We start from the raw sequence: 16,710 nt of genomic DNA on the forward strand, positions 1-16,710 counted from the left end.
GGAACTGTTACAATTAAGTATATTTACTTACACATATATCTATTTGTTTGATTGTCGCTCAATGTGGAGGGGAAAAGGGATACTGCGAGACTAACTTTCCTGTCTTACTTTACTTTAAAAGTTCTGTGAAAGGATCCCATTTCTTATTCTCCTTGGTGTAAGTGTTTGATTCGATCTTATATTGAGGAGACAGTAGGGGAAGAAAACCATTAGTATTTGGAGGGGTTTCCCTCTTTTTACGGCACCAAATGAAGAAATTGCTCAGTTGGTAAAGCATTGCACCAGCATCGCAGAGATCATGGGTTGGAATCCTGCTGAACTTGCCTGAATTTTTCAGGTGTCTGTATAAGAGATAATTGCTTAAATTTTGCATGGATCACTTCTCTCATTCGTCTATGACCTGAATTTCAAAATACATTCATTTCATACAAGTTCAATAACAATTCACAGTTTGTTCAAACATTAATTAAAACAACCTTCTGAGGAGTTTCCAGGGAAACAGCAATGTAAATAACTTTTTAAAAAAAAGTCATTTTGTCCATTTTGTTTTGGTGCTCAGTCAACCTCAATGAGCAGTCTTTACTACAATGTGGTAAAAAGTTTTCTTCTTCTTCTTCTTCTTCTTCTTCTTATTATTATTATAATACTTTGTTTACTTTTTAGGTGTTTGGAGTGGGAGTCCCAAATCCCTACAGATTACGCCCTTTTTTAGGGGCAAGAGTTCCTCTAAACTTTAGCTTTTCTGCTCTGATCAACATGCATAATCCCTACAATTTACCGTTGCAAGTAAGTGATTTTGTATTCTGACAACTAGTCACTATTGAAACAAAGAACTCATTTTGCATTATTTGGAAATTATTTCCATCTGGTTGCATAGTTAAATCCATTTGTCCTTCAAATCTCCCTGCATTTAGATTTGTTTTAAAAGGTTTTAAGTTGAATCGAAGGTGTTCACAAGAAACATTGGAAGAATTCTGTTTGTAAGATTTGACATGTGCTTGAATCCTTGATTTTGTCAGGTGATAGAAATGTATTCAAGTGGGGGTGATCTGCATTTAGAGCTTCCGTCTGGCTTGGAAGAAGCACCACAGAAACACTGGGTATGTGCCTTGGGGACAGACTAAAAAGTAATGTACTTCTTGCCTTAGCAAACTTCAGTACTACTGTGCAGTGATTACAGTTGACATCATGGCTCTTACAAGTTGAGGGCACAATCTAGACCATATCTTAGTTATATTGCCTTGAGGGAGCAGTTTTTGTGTCAGGAAAGTTAGCATTTACATTCATTCTTTTCTTTCGGAAACTTTTGTTAGCAATTAAAGTAAAATGAGGTTATTCTGATCATAAATGTATTTTCTTATAGGAGATTCCACCGTATGAAACCAAAGCACTCATGAGAGCGAGCTTTGTTGGTCGAGTAGCATCAAATCATACCGCTTTCATTCGCATAAAAGCTAGCCAACCAGCTCCAAACCAGGAACTGCTTATTTTACCCTTTGAAGTGGAAGTAACAACAGGTGAAGGAAGAAATGACCATCATCAATGTTTTTCCTTAGGGACTGTGCAATAATTATAATAATAATTATAATAATAATTATTCACCGTACTGCAACCCATTCCACTGCGTCGTCAGGGATGAAGAGCACCTCGAAACTTTGTTCTTCATAATCGTCAATTTCCAAATTTCTGATTGTTCATTTTCTGCTTGGTCTTCGGAACTGCTAGATTGCTGCTCATCCGGGTTTTCTTTACCTTAAGCTTCCCCAGCACCTAGAACACGAGCTACGAGTGCTGTTTTCCCTCCGCTGACGGGTAAACCGTGTTCCTTTAGGTAGAGTTGGAAAATGTTTATTTATTCATAATTTATCAAATTTGTGAAATTTAATTAAGAACCCCCGCAACTTACTTGAGAAATCTAATGTAGAGCCCCCCTCCTTTCCATTATTTTAACTTAAGGCCCCCCCTCTGGTTTTAGGGCCCCCCTCCTGTTAATTATTGCACAGTCCCTTATCCTGAAGTCTGAAAAGCCTTACTCAAATGCTGACCTTAACCTTGTGCTGAGCCCTTGTGTACCTGCTGTAAACTGTTTTATTTATTAAATTTTTCTTTACTGGAAAACAGAAAAACAAATCCAAGTACTAGCCAATGATCTTCTAGCCATAAAAGGAATCAAATTTGTGTTATTTTTGAAATTAAATGATGAGTGGAAATTGTGTTGTGAACATTGTTTAAAACTCTTTGCAAAATAGTTGCTATTAGTTTAAAATAGTTCTTGATTAGTCTTTTCCCCTCAGTCTTTTCTTTCTTATGTTTTTGGACGTGATGTGATTTTGTATAATTATATTAGTAAACAGGTGCATTTTTGATAACTCAAGCTTTATTGAACTATTTGCAAGCTAAAAATTACTAATATTGAAATAGTAAAATCCAAACGTTTTCGACACTAGATCATCATCACGGAAAGTCCTTTTTCTTTTTTAAGAGTGACACCTTTGTTTTGCTCTTTAGCTCCTGGTCTGTTTTCCTCAGTGGACTTGCTAGACTTTGGAACTCTCAGAACTATGGGTAAGCAAGTTCCTTTGCTTATTCCTTTCTTTTTTCCTTGCACCTTTCTCTTCCAACTTCCACATTCGTCTGTCTTTAACCTGGGGCCCGTTTCTTGAAAGTCCCGAAAACTTTTCAGTCCTGAAAAACCATTTATTTTGTGAAACTACACTGTACCAACTGCTTGTTTTGGGCAGCCGATCTGTCAACATCGGTTTTCAAAGTATCAAAAAGCAACCAGACTGTGAAATTTGACGACTTAAATCCTCTCCATTCTTAATAATAATAATAATACTTTATTATTTATATAGCACACTCTCCAAAATTGCCCAAATGCGTTTTACGTACATCAGTTCAAAAAGTCTAAAACCTATTATACATTGAACAATTAGACCTGTAGCCCTTGACGGCGAAGGGTCTAATTGTTTTAGTATCACCCAATTGGTCGGACAGAAAGGGTTAAGTTAGCAAATGCAAGTTGAAGAAATATTTATTTGGGAATAAAACTAAAGAAAGCGTCACGCTTTTCGCTACTCAAGGACTATTACTAATAGTAGCGTAGCCAATCAAAATGCAGGATTTGCATAAGTCCACTAGTTGGGTAATTAAGACCAATACAGGAATTGGATAGAGGGCACTGGACTTACGATCTGAAGTTCTAATAAGCTCAGACAATTCCTTTGATGTGACAGGCTCAAACTCACAAAACGTGATACCATGGTAGGGTGGAGGCTCAGGAAATTGATCATCCACAGTGTTCTTTTCCAATCGCAGCTCCTCCCAAATATTTAATTTGTTGAAATAAAAGGTAAAAAATAGGTAGAAAACAGATGCGTGGGATCAGAATGGTTTTCATTTGTAGCGGTGGAGTAATAGTCCATCATAGCATCAAATATACACCTAATTGACCAGATTACTAACATTGATCAACATACAGTTTGCAATGCACAGTTAGTCCAGATGCCCACCAACGGCGCTCAAATTTCCGTCGCCTTTGTTTCTCTTCTCTGATTGTATTATTGTACCACAGAGCGGCTGAACTCCAAGAAAAAGAGAGAATAGGGGCACCCAAAAGTAGCCCTAATATAAAGTTTCGGGACTTTCTAGAAATGGGACCCTGCATCTTGAGCCCCTAGAAAGTTCTTTCCCTTCTTTCCTTTTTTTCTCCAAGTTGCTTCCCTAGTTTAATGTGATCAGGAGTATGTCTTTTAATTATGTCGTGTCTCCTAATAGATGAACCTAAAAGTATTGGATTATACCTTGTTAATGCTGGTCATAAGCAAGTTCATATATCAGTAAGTACAAAACATCATTTTTGTAAGGGATGTTTACACTAAATATTGTCATGTCTTTCTGTAATTTACTCAATATACAGTGAAAGCAATGTCATTGTCATACAAGGTTGTTTACACTTTAAGATCTTCAGTTCCCATGGTCTGCTCCCTTCTGACCTTGTAGCTCAGTCAGTAGAGCAGCGGTGATCTAACCCGAAGGTCGTGGGTTCAATTCCCACCCTGGTCAGAGTTTTTCTGTGTCCATGTGTGGGCCCATTTCCATTAGTAGGGCTAATGCTCACAAATTAGTTCATATGGGGTAGAAAACTAGCCGTGACTTTAGATCTTCAGTTCCCACAGTCTGCTCCTGTCTGACCTTGTAGCTCAGTCGGTAGAGCAGCGGTGATCTAACCCGAAGGTCATGGGTTCAATTCCCTTCCTGGTCAGAGTTTTTCTTTGTCCTTGTGTGGGCCCATTTCCATTAGTAGGGCTAACGCTCACATGGTTTATATGGGGTAGAAAACTAGCACTTCACATTACACTTTAATCAGTTAAGTCTTTGTATACACACAGTTGATTCTATTAAATTACTTTTTTCTCATTACTCTTTAGGCAGTATCTGTAGAGCCACCAAATAGTGCATTGTCTATTGGTTTCACAGTAAGTTGAAAACAATGCCAAAAGGCTGTATTTTAAGTTACTTTCAACAGCCTTTTGCATCTTTGAAGCAAATATGACTATATTTCCTGTGATTACTTCTCAATCTAGAATAAAGGAGTTCATAACGGGTGGGGTGGGAGAGATGATTTGTAACTGAATGCTCCACCAGTGGCTGATGGTTTTGTGAAAGTTTTGTTTGAGAACAACTTTCACAAGTACTTAAAACACTTCAGTTTAATTCTAACCATTTGACATATCTTTAAGTGTTCACTGAATGCCCAGGTCTCTATGTGACATGGTCAACAGAAAGCTGTTATATTGTTATAGTTTGTACTATGTTTTCTCCATAATGTGTCCAAAATAAACAATGGATGCAAAAAAAAAAAAGCATGCAGGATGCAAAGAGAGAAAGAAAAAACAATCCTTAAATTAAGTCCTACTAATCTTAAAAATAATGCTCTAAAATATGATGAGTTATCCTTAATAAGGTTGTGCTGTAGCATTTCCTGAAAATAATTTGTATTGTATAGGAAATTATGTCTTTGTATGAGTTACTGGAATTTTTTTATTAAAGGTTAGAAAAAACAATAATAGTAATTGTTTGTTTCTTTTATTTACTACTCAGCCTACCCTTCTAAAGCCAGGGTCAAAATACATCAAAATAGCAACAGCGACATATTCTGGTTAGAATAGCTCATTGTTGTTGGTGATTTTGTTTTAAAGTGTTCACAGAATTATTTAACGGGACCCTTTCATTTCTTACTTTTTGTTTTTTCCCCCCTAGCTTTCCAGGTGAAAAGAAGCAGACAAGCAAGTGGAAAAGTAGTCATAAAAACTAACAGTAAAATTACACCCAGACTTGAAATTCCTTATCATGTAAATATACTCCAAGGGTGAGTAAGAATACTTTTATTCAGTTTGATTAAAGATTCCTTGTGCAATAGAGTAGTACAATGTGAAAGACCTGTCTGAAAATGACAGGTAGAAAAGTTGGACTGAATCAACTTGGATTTCTCATCTTGGATCAAGCGAAAAACAGTTTTGTAAACAAAACAAAACTGTTTTTAACCCGATTTGACCAAGATTAGGGTTAGGGTGATTTCATGAGGCCTTATCATTTTTTTTAACGTCATTATCCAAGGTGAAGAATAAGCACTTAACGACTGGCCCCAAGGGAAACAGTGAGTTTTGTTTCCCCGAGACCCTCAATGTTCTCCGAGGCGAAGCCAAGGAAAACATGGAGGTTGAGGGGAAACAAAACTCACTGTTTCCCGAGGCGCCAGTCATTAAGTGTTTTGTTATATCTTCCAACTCAAAATAGAACAATACACAGATAAAAATTATTTGCTTGATGCGACGGCTGGCGTACAGATTTGCCGCCGTTTCAAAGGTGCACGACCTGACCACGTGTGAGTTGAAAGTTCAAGTTGTTGTTGCCCTAGGGCGTCATGAAGTTTTGTTCGCCCTAGGGCGTCATGAAGTTTTGACCAATGACACATGACACGTTCTCCTCCAATCAGAAAACGTATTTGAGTTGGGAGGTATAACAATATGAGTTGATCCTGTCGGACGTTTGTACCTGCCTGTCTGAAACCCAAGACCCATGTCCACGCCCCAGTAATTGTTCAATACTGGAATTAATGTATTTACTCATGTATAAGTCAAACTTGTGTATAAAGTCAGCACCCCTGAATTTTCAAGGCCTAAAAACTGATTTTCCTTCATTTCTGGCTAAAAAGCTGAAATTGAGATTGTTTCTAAAAGTTAATGTCATATTTGTGAGAATTCTTTTTCAGTTGCAGTGGACAAAAAATGAAGTACAATATATTTAGCTCATGCAACATGAGTATTTCAGTTTACTTGGAGTTTTTTCCGTGTTTTTCTATGAAAATTAAATCGTCCTATTTTAAACTAACGTTCATCTGAACATTGACATAGAAAGGAGATTTGGTAGATGAAAAGAACATCAAAGAGTTTCGAAAAATGGCTGGATAAAAGACCCGCCATCTTGGAAAACGTTTGCAAGGTTACTAAGCTACTGCGATTGTTCAGTGAAGTGCAGTGAAACAAACATCAGTTTTTAGGTCATAAAAGGTAGACTTAGACATGAGTAAATATGGCATTTTCTATGAGGTGGTACTTCACTTACATGTGATCTATACCTTCAAGCGTCCAGACAATGCGTCAGTTAAGTGAGTCAGCCAACATGTTTGTGGAGAGTATTGGCCGATGCTTTTGTAGAGTGTCGGTGGTGTGTTGGTGATATGTTGGTGATATGTGATGTGTTAGTTGCATCAGAGTGGTTACCATTATTTTTTTTATTTCTGTCATAGGACAATAGCATATTCTGTCAGCAAGACAAGATTCTTTGTAGGAAGGTCACCATTTGTTCCGATCACAAAGGAACTTCCCATTACAAACACTTTTCTCTTCACAATGATAATTTATGATGCGGTTTTTCCTCCTGAGGTGGATCACATATTTTCGGTGAGTAAGAAAAGTTTCTATGGATTCTAAAATATGATTTTTCCCATATCAGTGAAATTGCAGGGGCTTACCCTGTATTAACCCATTGACTCCCACTGGGCACTGGGGATCCCCATTGACAAGTAAAATTGTCTGGCGTCAGACAGAGTAAAATACTAAGTCTGGCCGGTTTCGGCCAGTTTGGATGTCAATGGGTTAACGGGGACATAGTTTTTCAGTGAGTTATTAATCCATTGACTCCCAGGGGTTCCCTATTGACGAGTAAATTCGTCTGCTGTTAGACAGAGTAAAATACCAGTTTCGGCCGGTTTGGATGTCAATGGGTTAAGATTTTGCACAAACTCTTTTTAGTAATTACCAACATACAGCTAGTACATTATTGCCTATGAAGTGTCAATGCCTTTAAAATGTAAATAGCTGACAACATGTTGTTTTATGAGTTAAACGACAAAACACACAGTTGAAAATAGCTAAGTAAACAACTTTTTTTTTTTTTGAGACAACCATGCATGCTACTGAATGCTGATTCCTTACCTGTGTGTGAAAACCATTGTTATTTTTTAAAGAAAACCCTGGGGTTGATTGAATGTGGTTCAGTGGTTAGGGTATTGAATTTGCATGCAGTTTACACCAGGTTCAAATCCTACTTTGATCAAGAACTGGATTTTTCTTTGCATGTCGCAGGTCCACCTCCTCCTGCCTTTATAATTGGCAAACTGGATTCTTCATTTGACTTTGGGTGCATAACTATGTTGTACTAGTGAACTGTTTTTTTTTTAATTATGAAGGCGAGGTGCCTGTGAAGTAGCGTAATAAGTTAAAGCATTTTGCATCCATGCCCCCAACAACCACCCTCCTTCCCCACCCCCCCCCCCCCAAATGGGTTTTGACTATTAACCCATTCACCCCAAAAGTGACTCCTGTTTATGAGTGAAATCATCAGCTGTTAGACAGAGTAAAGGTGCTGTTACACTATGCAATTTTTCGTGCAACGTTCTCACATTAGGAAACAAGTTGTTTTACAGGTGTTACACTGAGCAACTTTTCATGGAACTTGTCTCGTTTCAGTGATCACGTGAGGTCAAAGTTACAGTTTCATTGGCGCAAGTTGCAGAAGAGAAGTTACACTGTGCAATGCTTAAAATTTGTTGCGAATGAATTCTACTTTCTGCAATAGTTTCTGCAACCGGTCTCAATGGCATTGTGAGACAAGTTGCACGAAAAATTGCATGGTGTAACAGCGCCTTAAAATCTATAAGTCGATCTTACTCTCAGGATGAAAGGGTTGAAAAGCTTGTTTTTGTTTTGTTGACAGATTGTAAATTTTACCAAACCAGCAAGGATACCTCCTCAGAGCACAGTTACTCCATTTTATGTTCAATTCCTGGCCAATGGTTCAGATATAGCATTTTCTACCATTCTTAGAGTTTATACAAATGCTTCTATATTCACTGTACCAATCCACTGCTTTGATGGGAAGCTGAAGGTTACTAATCATTTTATTTTAAGAATTAGTGGTATGTTTTTCTCTTCAGAAAATCTCATCACGTACATGTATGTTTACAGACTTGCAATTATTGGTTTAAGAGGGGTATACTGTAGGTCCCTAAAAGAATGTCAGAGCTTTCTTGGCCTTGTTTAACCCTTTCACCCATAAAATAATAAACCAGATCCCACCGACAAGTGAAATCGTCTCAAGTGCAGTTTAAGGGGCTATGTCAAACCCATAACCCTCGGTGATCTAGTCGGTTGCTCTAACCACTGAGCTACTGGAGACTCTATGGTGAGCATGCAAGGCTGAAATGTGGGTCTTTGACTAGAGCTGCATCACGCAGCTACAGAGTCAAATAACGACTGACAGCATAGCTCATAACTGCATCGTGCAGTCACCTTAAAGCATATCTGAGATGCAGCCAACGGTGTGGTTACACGTACTTTAAAGATGTATGAAAATATCAACATGATTGTAGTATTGTTGGAATTTTGGCAATTCGTTATGAATTGATTACAGAAATACATCTACTTTTGAAGTTAAGTGGTGTTGTGAAGAGTTAAAGCTTGTTCCCCTCCAAGGTTGTATGTTATAATGTGTAGTTCTGTTTGTAGAAGTCAATCCCTCCAACACGTTTTTTCCTTTTCAGTATGCTGTGGATGGACTTGAAGAAGACGTAGTTGATTATGGTACAGTGGGAACAGCAGAGAATAGAACGAAACTTCTCAAAATCTTCAACAATAATCCAATAGAGGTAGACACATTTAGATTCCAAGTAATAATTATTATTATAGTATCAAACATTCTTGTCACAAGAGCCTCGGACCAACCCAAGGCTCTGGGAAACTCTATGTCCACTAGGAGAACATGCGCACTAGGGTTCTCATAGCCAAAAATTGGCTATTTGAACTCTACAGCGCCTGCTCACTCCTCTTGCTAACATGAATGCATGTACCAATTAGGAACGCTTTGGATTGTTCTTCACGAAAACCAATGAGAAGACACTTTGCTTCAGGGAGCTCTGGGGTCGAGATTGAGTATCAAATTGAAAAGTGATTCTCCTTAAGCCTAGTTTTCATATGTTGGAAAAATCCCAGACGATTGCAGTTTCCCAATTGTCCCAGATTTTACCAACATATGAGAAAATCGCCAGATACTTGTCCCAGATTCTCCTAATAGTGGCTTTTGCAGGAAATGGAAAGTGCGCCAAAAATTGCAATTTGCAAGATTGGTAACAAGTTAAAACCATTGCAGACGTCTCTGACAGCAGAAATATGAGTTTTCATATGTCAGGAATGATTGCCGATGATCGCAAAAATCTAGGACACATCGGGAAAATAGAAAGATTATCCGGGATGTCTATTATTTATGGTTTTAATTAGTCTGCAAAATCTGGGATGGTTGGGAAACTGTGAAATCCCAATCTTCTGGGATTTTCCAGACATCTGAAAACTAGGCTTTAGCCTGGCCTACAGTACTGTTGATTATTTAGTCAATTTAAGCAAGAGAGAGACTTAATGTCAAAACATTTAATGCAAGTGGCAGACTTGTAGACAGGTGACCTAATATAGTAATTTATGTGAAGTGTGGTATGGTATACATTAAGGTGCAAGATTGTATATTTTATGCAAAGTGCGTGATGACATTCTACAAGTACAATGTACCATCCAGTCTGTCTTAACACTATCATTGTGGTGGTGACAACTGGTCCTGTTTATGCTAATTGAGTTGTGGTTACTGTTTTCTCAGGTAACTATTTACAGAATAGAGTGTAATATAAAGTTTGGAAGAATTAAACTACTAGGGAGTGAAGCTATCAATGAAAGCAAGCATGCTAAAGGAAACAATACCCCATCTACTACTACTGAACAACATCCAGCAAATGCCCAGCAAGCTAATGATGGCAAGGTAAGATCTTACGAAGTTACACATATGCTCTTTATCTCAACAATAATTAACTGCGTAACACATCCTGAACTATGTGATATAGTCCATGTTTGATACAGACTTGACTTTGAGTCTTAATCGTAAATAGCTTTATCATGTTTTTGTTGTCTCATGCTCCTCAAGGAAGACTTAGATAAAAAAAAAGCAATGGTACATACATGTAAAATTATGTACAACAAGACGCCTACAAGGGCGTATCCGTGGAATGCGCAAACAGTTAACACAAATTGTCCAGTTACAGTGAACTTCAAGTACAGGTAGACTTCGGAAAATGGCGAAAGATTACTAGAAAGATACATCTGTAATATAACTTAAAGTTGTTTGTTTTAAAAACTCATTACTAATGTTACTAAATTTGCAAATGCAAACAACGAAGCCCTATTAGCAGGTTATCAGGATACGGGATCTTTTATTTATTTATTTTTTGGAAGGAGACTTAATTCAAATCCTACAGTTTTACTTGCTTCGTTAACTCCTTTCATCCAAAAATTACAGGATCAGCCTTAAATCATCCGAAAAACTTATTACAAATCACAGTTCAACAACTTATCATCCTGGGCCAGTTGTTCAGAAACTGGGTTTTAAAACGAGTTTTATCCTCTACTCCTATATGCTGTTCAAGGCTGATATTCAGACAAACTTTACATTAGAAGACGTCCATCTTGAAAAACAAAAATAAGCAAAGGAAACTGTGACCAAAAAGTTGAAAACATGAAACAAAAGTTTACGCTAATCCTGGATTAAGGTAATTGGCTTTCGAACAACCGGGCCCTGTAAACGACGTCTGGTTCTGTAATCCTGGTTTAGTTCCTTGCAAACTGTATAAATTTGCCGTGGCGAAGACAAGAAGACAACATCCGTGCTCTATTTCTCTCAATGCGAAAAAATTCCGTAATTGCGTGTTGTATAGTCCAGTCCAAAGTTCTAATTTTACAATTCCATAATCTTGATTTCAGTAACTTGGTACCAAACGTTCCACAATAACTTGAAATCTCGTTAAGAAAAATCCTTAAATCCAGTAGTCCAGTCCGGATTGAGATCGCCAAAACTCTCTCAATTCAACAAAAGCTACAAGTAGTAAATAGTTATCAGAAACTACAACAGTTCGTCCTGATTCTACACTCGAGCTGAACAAAAAACCCAAAAAACCCTTGTCATCGTTTTCGAGAGAACAGACAAACAGCCGAAACTGTTCTGTGCCTGCCCCTTACGGCACTGAAAAAGTACCGTACGTTGTACAATAGTACTTGACCGTAGTCCTTGGCCAAGAACGCATTGCGTGTGGTAGTGCAGTAACTTGACAGTGTTTTTTTCCATAACTGTGAACTGAGCGGCGTTTTGTTTTTTCCAGGAGATTCAAATCCTCGCACAATATGTAGCTCTAATAGTACACGACATTGTTTGGTATCGTAAATCATCACGGTGCCATGGTAGACATCTTTGCTATATACCCTCTAAGAAGACATGTGGTTCAGTAAAATACTAAGCCCAGAACGATTGAAGAAAATAACAGGAAATCGAGAAACATTTGGCTTCAAAGCCGATATGTTGATCATTTACAACTTCTTTTTCACCACAAGCTTAAGCGTGTACTCTGAGCTTCTGACACCTTTCCAAGACCAATGTTACTAAAGTTTTTTTTCCCTTTCCAGCGGGGTTAGTATCTGGATGGGGGACGTTAAAATATGCGACTTTTGCTGTCAGGAACATACGCCCAAAAATTTTATTTTAACGCTCAAAAATCCAAACCACGCAAGGTACAGATTTTGCTAGCCTGCTTTATGCAAAACAAATATTGACGAAAAAGTAAATAAATATTAAGGAGAGCAGAAGGAACTTTTAGGAAGTGTCGATCGAGAATAAAACAATTTGCCATCAGCGAAAAACATTTCGGGAGATTTTTGTTACGTTCCATCAGAGTTCAATTTTTCTATCGTACTTTTGGTCATACAAGTAAAATCGCAAAATCGGAAGTGACATCGATTTTAGCGGCCGCCTGTGATCAAGTTATACCTTGCGTGTTTACTGACAACTCACGAAACAAAGGATACATCTGTGACAAAATGACGGCATAACACCTGGTTTTTGTTAGTGCGTTTTTTTTTTCAAGTGTTAAGGCCTGGCCAAACGCTCGCAACATTTCAACGCAACATTGTTGCATGATGTTGCGACGTGTGTTGAATGGACTGGCCAAACGCACGCAACATATCGCAACAGGGTGGCCAAACGTTCGCAACATGTTGTGCCCAACAGTGTTGCAAGATGTTGCGTTGAAATGTTGCGAGCGTTTGGCCAGGCCTTTAATAATTATAAAGTTCGACAAGATCTATGTGCGAATTTAACATAAAGATCACAATCGTTGATGCTAGTCCAAGTGTCAGCTGAAGTTAAACTCCTCCGAATGAGGTTAGTACTTGGATGGGGGACGGCTGCGAAGTCCCCGTGACGGCGATAGCTAATTTTGATTTCATTTTTTATTTTGTTTGGCCGTTCAAAGCTATTTTCTTATTTTCTTTCTACATCAAAACGGCGAACAAACTGGTTCCCAAGAAATATTGCAGTACGTATTCGTTCTATGAAGAATGCTTCTAATGAAGTATTCGTTGTATGCAAAATAATAATGTTCACAGTGGAACACACAAGTACGAAGCAAGATCTAGAAATAACGTAGAAAATTCTCCTTACCTTTAAAGCTTGCCTTTCTCAAAGAAAAGGCATCTATCCACTTTATCGAATAGTTTAATACTGAAACAATCATGGCGGGCGGAAAGATTCTATTATAAATGTTTGCTTTCACCAATTTGACGGAAGTGTGTCACGGTGGCCGAGTGGTCTAACGCGCTATCAGAGAAAAATCGTGATGGCTTGGGAAATATAGGAGTTCTCCTCGGGGCAGGGAAGTTTGGTAATACCGTAGGGAATATGAACCAGTCCACCCGATCGGAGATTAATTCAATATCCGTGGGGTATGCACATTTGTGACTACCAACAAAAAAAAGATTCCAGCCCGGTTTTAAGACGTGGATGCCTTCGGCATTCCACGTAATAAAAGCAAAAGCGATTCTAAACAAATCATGCAGGGGGTAGGTGGAGGCAGCATTGCTGATGTTTGGTGTTTGGACTTGCAAATCTAATGTTGAATGGGTTATTAATTCCCATATCAATCCTCTGCTGTAATGAAAAGCACAGGTAGCAATCAGTCAATACATGTTACCCTGATCTGAGAAGGTGATATACACCTTATTCCAAAATGGCCGCCATTTTTAGTATTTTTTGTTTCCATAAAAAGTAGCCCTTGTCGCCTCGCTTTCAAGCAGAAAATTCAAAAGAATATTTAACCTTGAACGAGGCCATAAGGGCCAATTTGCATGGAAACAAAAGAATACTAAAATGGCGGCCATTTTGGAATGAGGTGTATTATTTCTAGAGTGTTGATACTTGATATTTATTTTCCTTGTTATAGGAGTAAAATCTTGAATTCTCGCCACGGTCTGTCCTTGCTAAAACTTAATTATCAAATTGAAATTAATTTGCTAGTCTAGAGTCATCTATATGTAACTAACATAATATTTCTCCTGTTGAATTGTAGGTGTCGATCAAGGCTGGTTTTGTAACATATTTTAGTGTAGAAGTTGCTGTTCCCAAGCACGAGGGGCAGTACATTGGTGAAATAGAGGTGGATACTGATTACGAGGCAAGTGAAGCATGCATGTGCTGCTGTTGAATTTACTTCTTACTTCATTTCCATTAGTCATACCATTATTTTCATAACAGCGTAGATTTTGCAAAACCTTTTCGTATTACCAAGGGTTAACAGTCATCTTTGCTCTCCAGACTCTTCATATCCCTCTGCATTTAAAAGCAATGGATGGAAAAGTAGTTGCATGTCCAACAACAGTTATTTTTAATCCTGGTTTTCCAGTAAGTGAATGGAACCTTGATTAGTTCCTAATGCTGTGAGTTATAAATTATTGTTATTGTTTTTACCTAGTTAAAAATTAACGTTAATCTTGTGCTTGAAGTGTTTCTTATACTTATTGCATTAGTGATAAAGTGGAAGAATTACAGTATACATTTTAGTAATTTGTCTCTCTCTGATGTTGAAGTTGACAAGAAGAGGCAGCTGGGGACACTTAAAAGACGCTTATCAAAATTGTTGACTGCAGCAATATTGGCTTGCATTTCTGGAAATATCTGCACTTTGTCAATTTTTTGTTTAAACAGTCCACCATCTGTCAGTCACATATGATTGGCAACATTCGGCCAGAAACAAATGTATGTTACAAAGTTGAACTTCACAGTTTGTATGTTTATGAAAGGTGCATGTAATCATAATGACCTTATTTCTTTCCTTAGGGTCAGATTTTAAACCAGAGTTTGACACTTGTTAGTTCTTTTTCCAATACATTGAAGCTTTTGTCAGTCCAACATTATCCTTCAGATGACCAATTCTCATTTGAACCTGTCAGTTCAGAGGTGAAGTTACTTCCCAATCAGAAAATCCAGGTGAGAAAACTGTTGGCGTAAGAACAATGATCTATCCCTTCATTCTGCCTGTTGAAAGTAAATTACCGGTATTTGTCATGGTGCAGTTTCTTGGAGATCTTTTCTCTTGATTCTCTGTGTTCTCGATTATTCTTTTGCTTACCCTCTCTGCCTGTGAACAACCAGTCCCTTCAATGTAAGGCTTGCTTGTGTAAAGGTTGTTTCTTGGTTCTGTGATACTTAGCAGTTAGCCATTCATGATTAGTCCAAGTTTGTTGACTTCTAATCATTTTTCAATTATTCAGGTTGGTCAACTATTTTATAACCCCCAAAAAGGCTGTAAACACCACTGCTATACTGGAATAAAAGAAGGGGAAGGTAGGGGAAGTGTCTGAAGTTCTGTCTTTCAGGTAATGAGAAGGACATTTCTTTTAAGATAGCATTTTTTGTTGGTCATAAAATTATTTGATTACTAAGTCAAGATCAAAGATGTAATTTTGAAAAGAACAAACCTTTAACCCAGACTTCCACAAAAAACCATTGGACAGGTGCACACAAAGATATATTGGATATTTAAGCTTGATTGCCATGTGGTCATACATCTCAACACTGCATTCATTTAATATTGCTGGGGGTTTCTGTATAGGCAATCAAGGATTTATCAGAGCAACCAAATTCATGGGTTTGGTTGCCCCAGCTTTTAGGGAAAGCCAGGATTTTCATTTCATTTCGAGCACTGCTAATATGGGTTTCTTTTTTCAGAGGAGAAGTGGCTGTCTAGTTTTTCACTGCCTCCTGAAGTTGGGGAACTTGATGCCTCTTTCATTGAAAATAACCAGAAAATGTTCTCTTCTTTAGAACGTGCAGGAAACCATAAGTATGTCCCAGTCTTTGAGATTGTTTTCAATTAATTGCATTATTGGGGTTATTATACTTAGTTTTTAAAATCTTTCTCACACACACTGTTGTAAGTGGTCACAAAACAGATTAAGCTTCAATAATAATAATAATAAAATATCATAACACAACACAACACCTTAAACTCTTTTCTCTCCTCTCTGGGGATAGCATTCGGGTTCTTTATGTCCCTCAGAGTTTTTTGTTGAAGGGATTGTGAAATGGAACCTATGGTTTTTGTATGCCCTGTCCTAGAATGCTTAAGAGTCTAACTGTTTGCAGATGCGATTACAAAGGTAGAACTCTATCCTCACTTATTTTAAGGACCCTGAGTGGTGGTGTAACCAGAGTTGACCCCATGACCTCCTTGTGCAGTAGTCTGATGCTCAACCATCTGAGGCCATTGGCTAGGAGTATTTTCACACCCGGCCACTCCATTAGAGCGACTTCCATATGATCTTGAAAAAGTGTTCGCAGTTTGTTTCAAGGTCCAATGTTTGGCAAGATTAAACAAGCCTCCTTATTCCCGCCAAGGAGATTCCTAATATGGGCAGTAAACAGTTCGATTGCCCAATCACATTACTGCATAAATCAAATGACGTCAAAGCGAAATGCCGGTCTCTTTCCAGAACTATCTACGGAGAGATGACGTTGTCTGCATCCACGTTCGCCAAGCCAATGAAAATTTGTGCTTGTTTGTTTTTGTTTGATAAGCCAATTAAGTATTTTGCATTTTTGTTTACGTTCTTTTTTTACGTTTATTTTTCAAGGCCATATGAAAGTCGCTCAAAAACCCACTCAAAATAGACCTTTTTACCGATACGGCGGCCATTTTGATTTCTATTGTTTCGAATAGCTATTATGGGATGCCCAGGGGGGCAAATACACATTAATTTGCCCCCTGAGCATCCCATAATGTCTTTC

At 37.9% G+C, this 16,710-nt stretch overlaps 1 protein-coding gene across 1 annotated transcript in view; it reads left to right on the plus strand.

Annotated features, from left to right (window-relative positions):
- Window positions 1-16,710, plus strand: part of LOC138017007 (transmembrane protein 131-like) — a 33,556-nt gene that overhangs the window by 6,343 nt on the left and 10,503 nt on the right. The window contains exons 7-23 of the mRNA XM_068864208.1: window positions 664-786; window positions 1,020-1,100; window positions 1,364-1,517; window positions 2,509-2,565; window positions 3,778-3,839; window positions 4,431-4,478; window positions 5,104-5,161; window positions 5,263-5,371; window positions 6,812-6,965; window positions 8,281-8,451; window positions 9,107-9,211; window positions 10,207-10,365; window positions 13,994-14,098; window positions 14,239-14,325; window positions 14,761-14,910; window positions 15,195-15,267; window positions 15,652-15,766. Of these exons, the coding sequence (XP_068720309.1) occupies window positions 664-786; window positions 1,020-1,100; window positions 1,364-1,517; window positions 2,509-2,565; window positions 3,778-3,839; window positions 4,431-4,478; window positions 5,104-5,161; window positions 5,263-5,371; window positions 6,812-6,965; window positions 8,281-8,451; window positions 9,107-9,211; window positions 10,207-10,365; window positions 13,994-14,098; window positions 14,239-14,325; window positions 14,761-14,910; window positions 15,195-15,267; window positions 15,652-15,766 (1,811 nt within the window). The remainder of the gene's footprint in view (window positions 1-663; window positions 787-1,019; window positions 1,101-1,363; window positions 1,518-2,508; window positions 2,566-3,777; window positions 3,840-4,430; window positions 4,479-5,103; window positions 5,162-5,262; window positions 5,372-6,811; window positions 6,966-8,280; window positions 8,452-9,106; window positions 9,212-10,206; window positions 10,366-13,993; window positions 14,099-14,238; window positions 14,326-14,760; window positions 14,911-15,194; window positions 15,268-15,651; window positions 15,767-16,710) is intronic.

Source organism: Montipora capricornis, chromosome 9 (genome assembly GCF_036669925.1).
Source record: "Montipora capricornis isolate CH-2021 chromosome 9, ASM3666992v2, whole genome shotgun sequence".
Taxonomy (NCBI): domain Eukaryota; kingdom Metazoa; phylum Cnidaria; class Anthozoa; order Scleractinia; family Acroporidae; genus Montipora; species Montipora capricornis.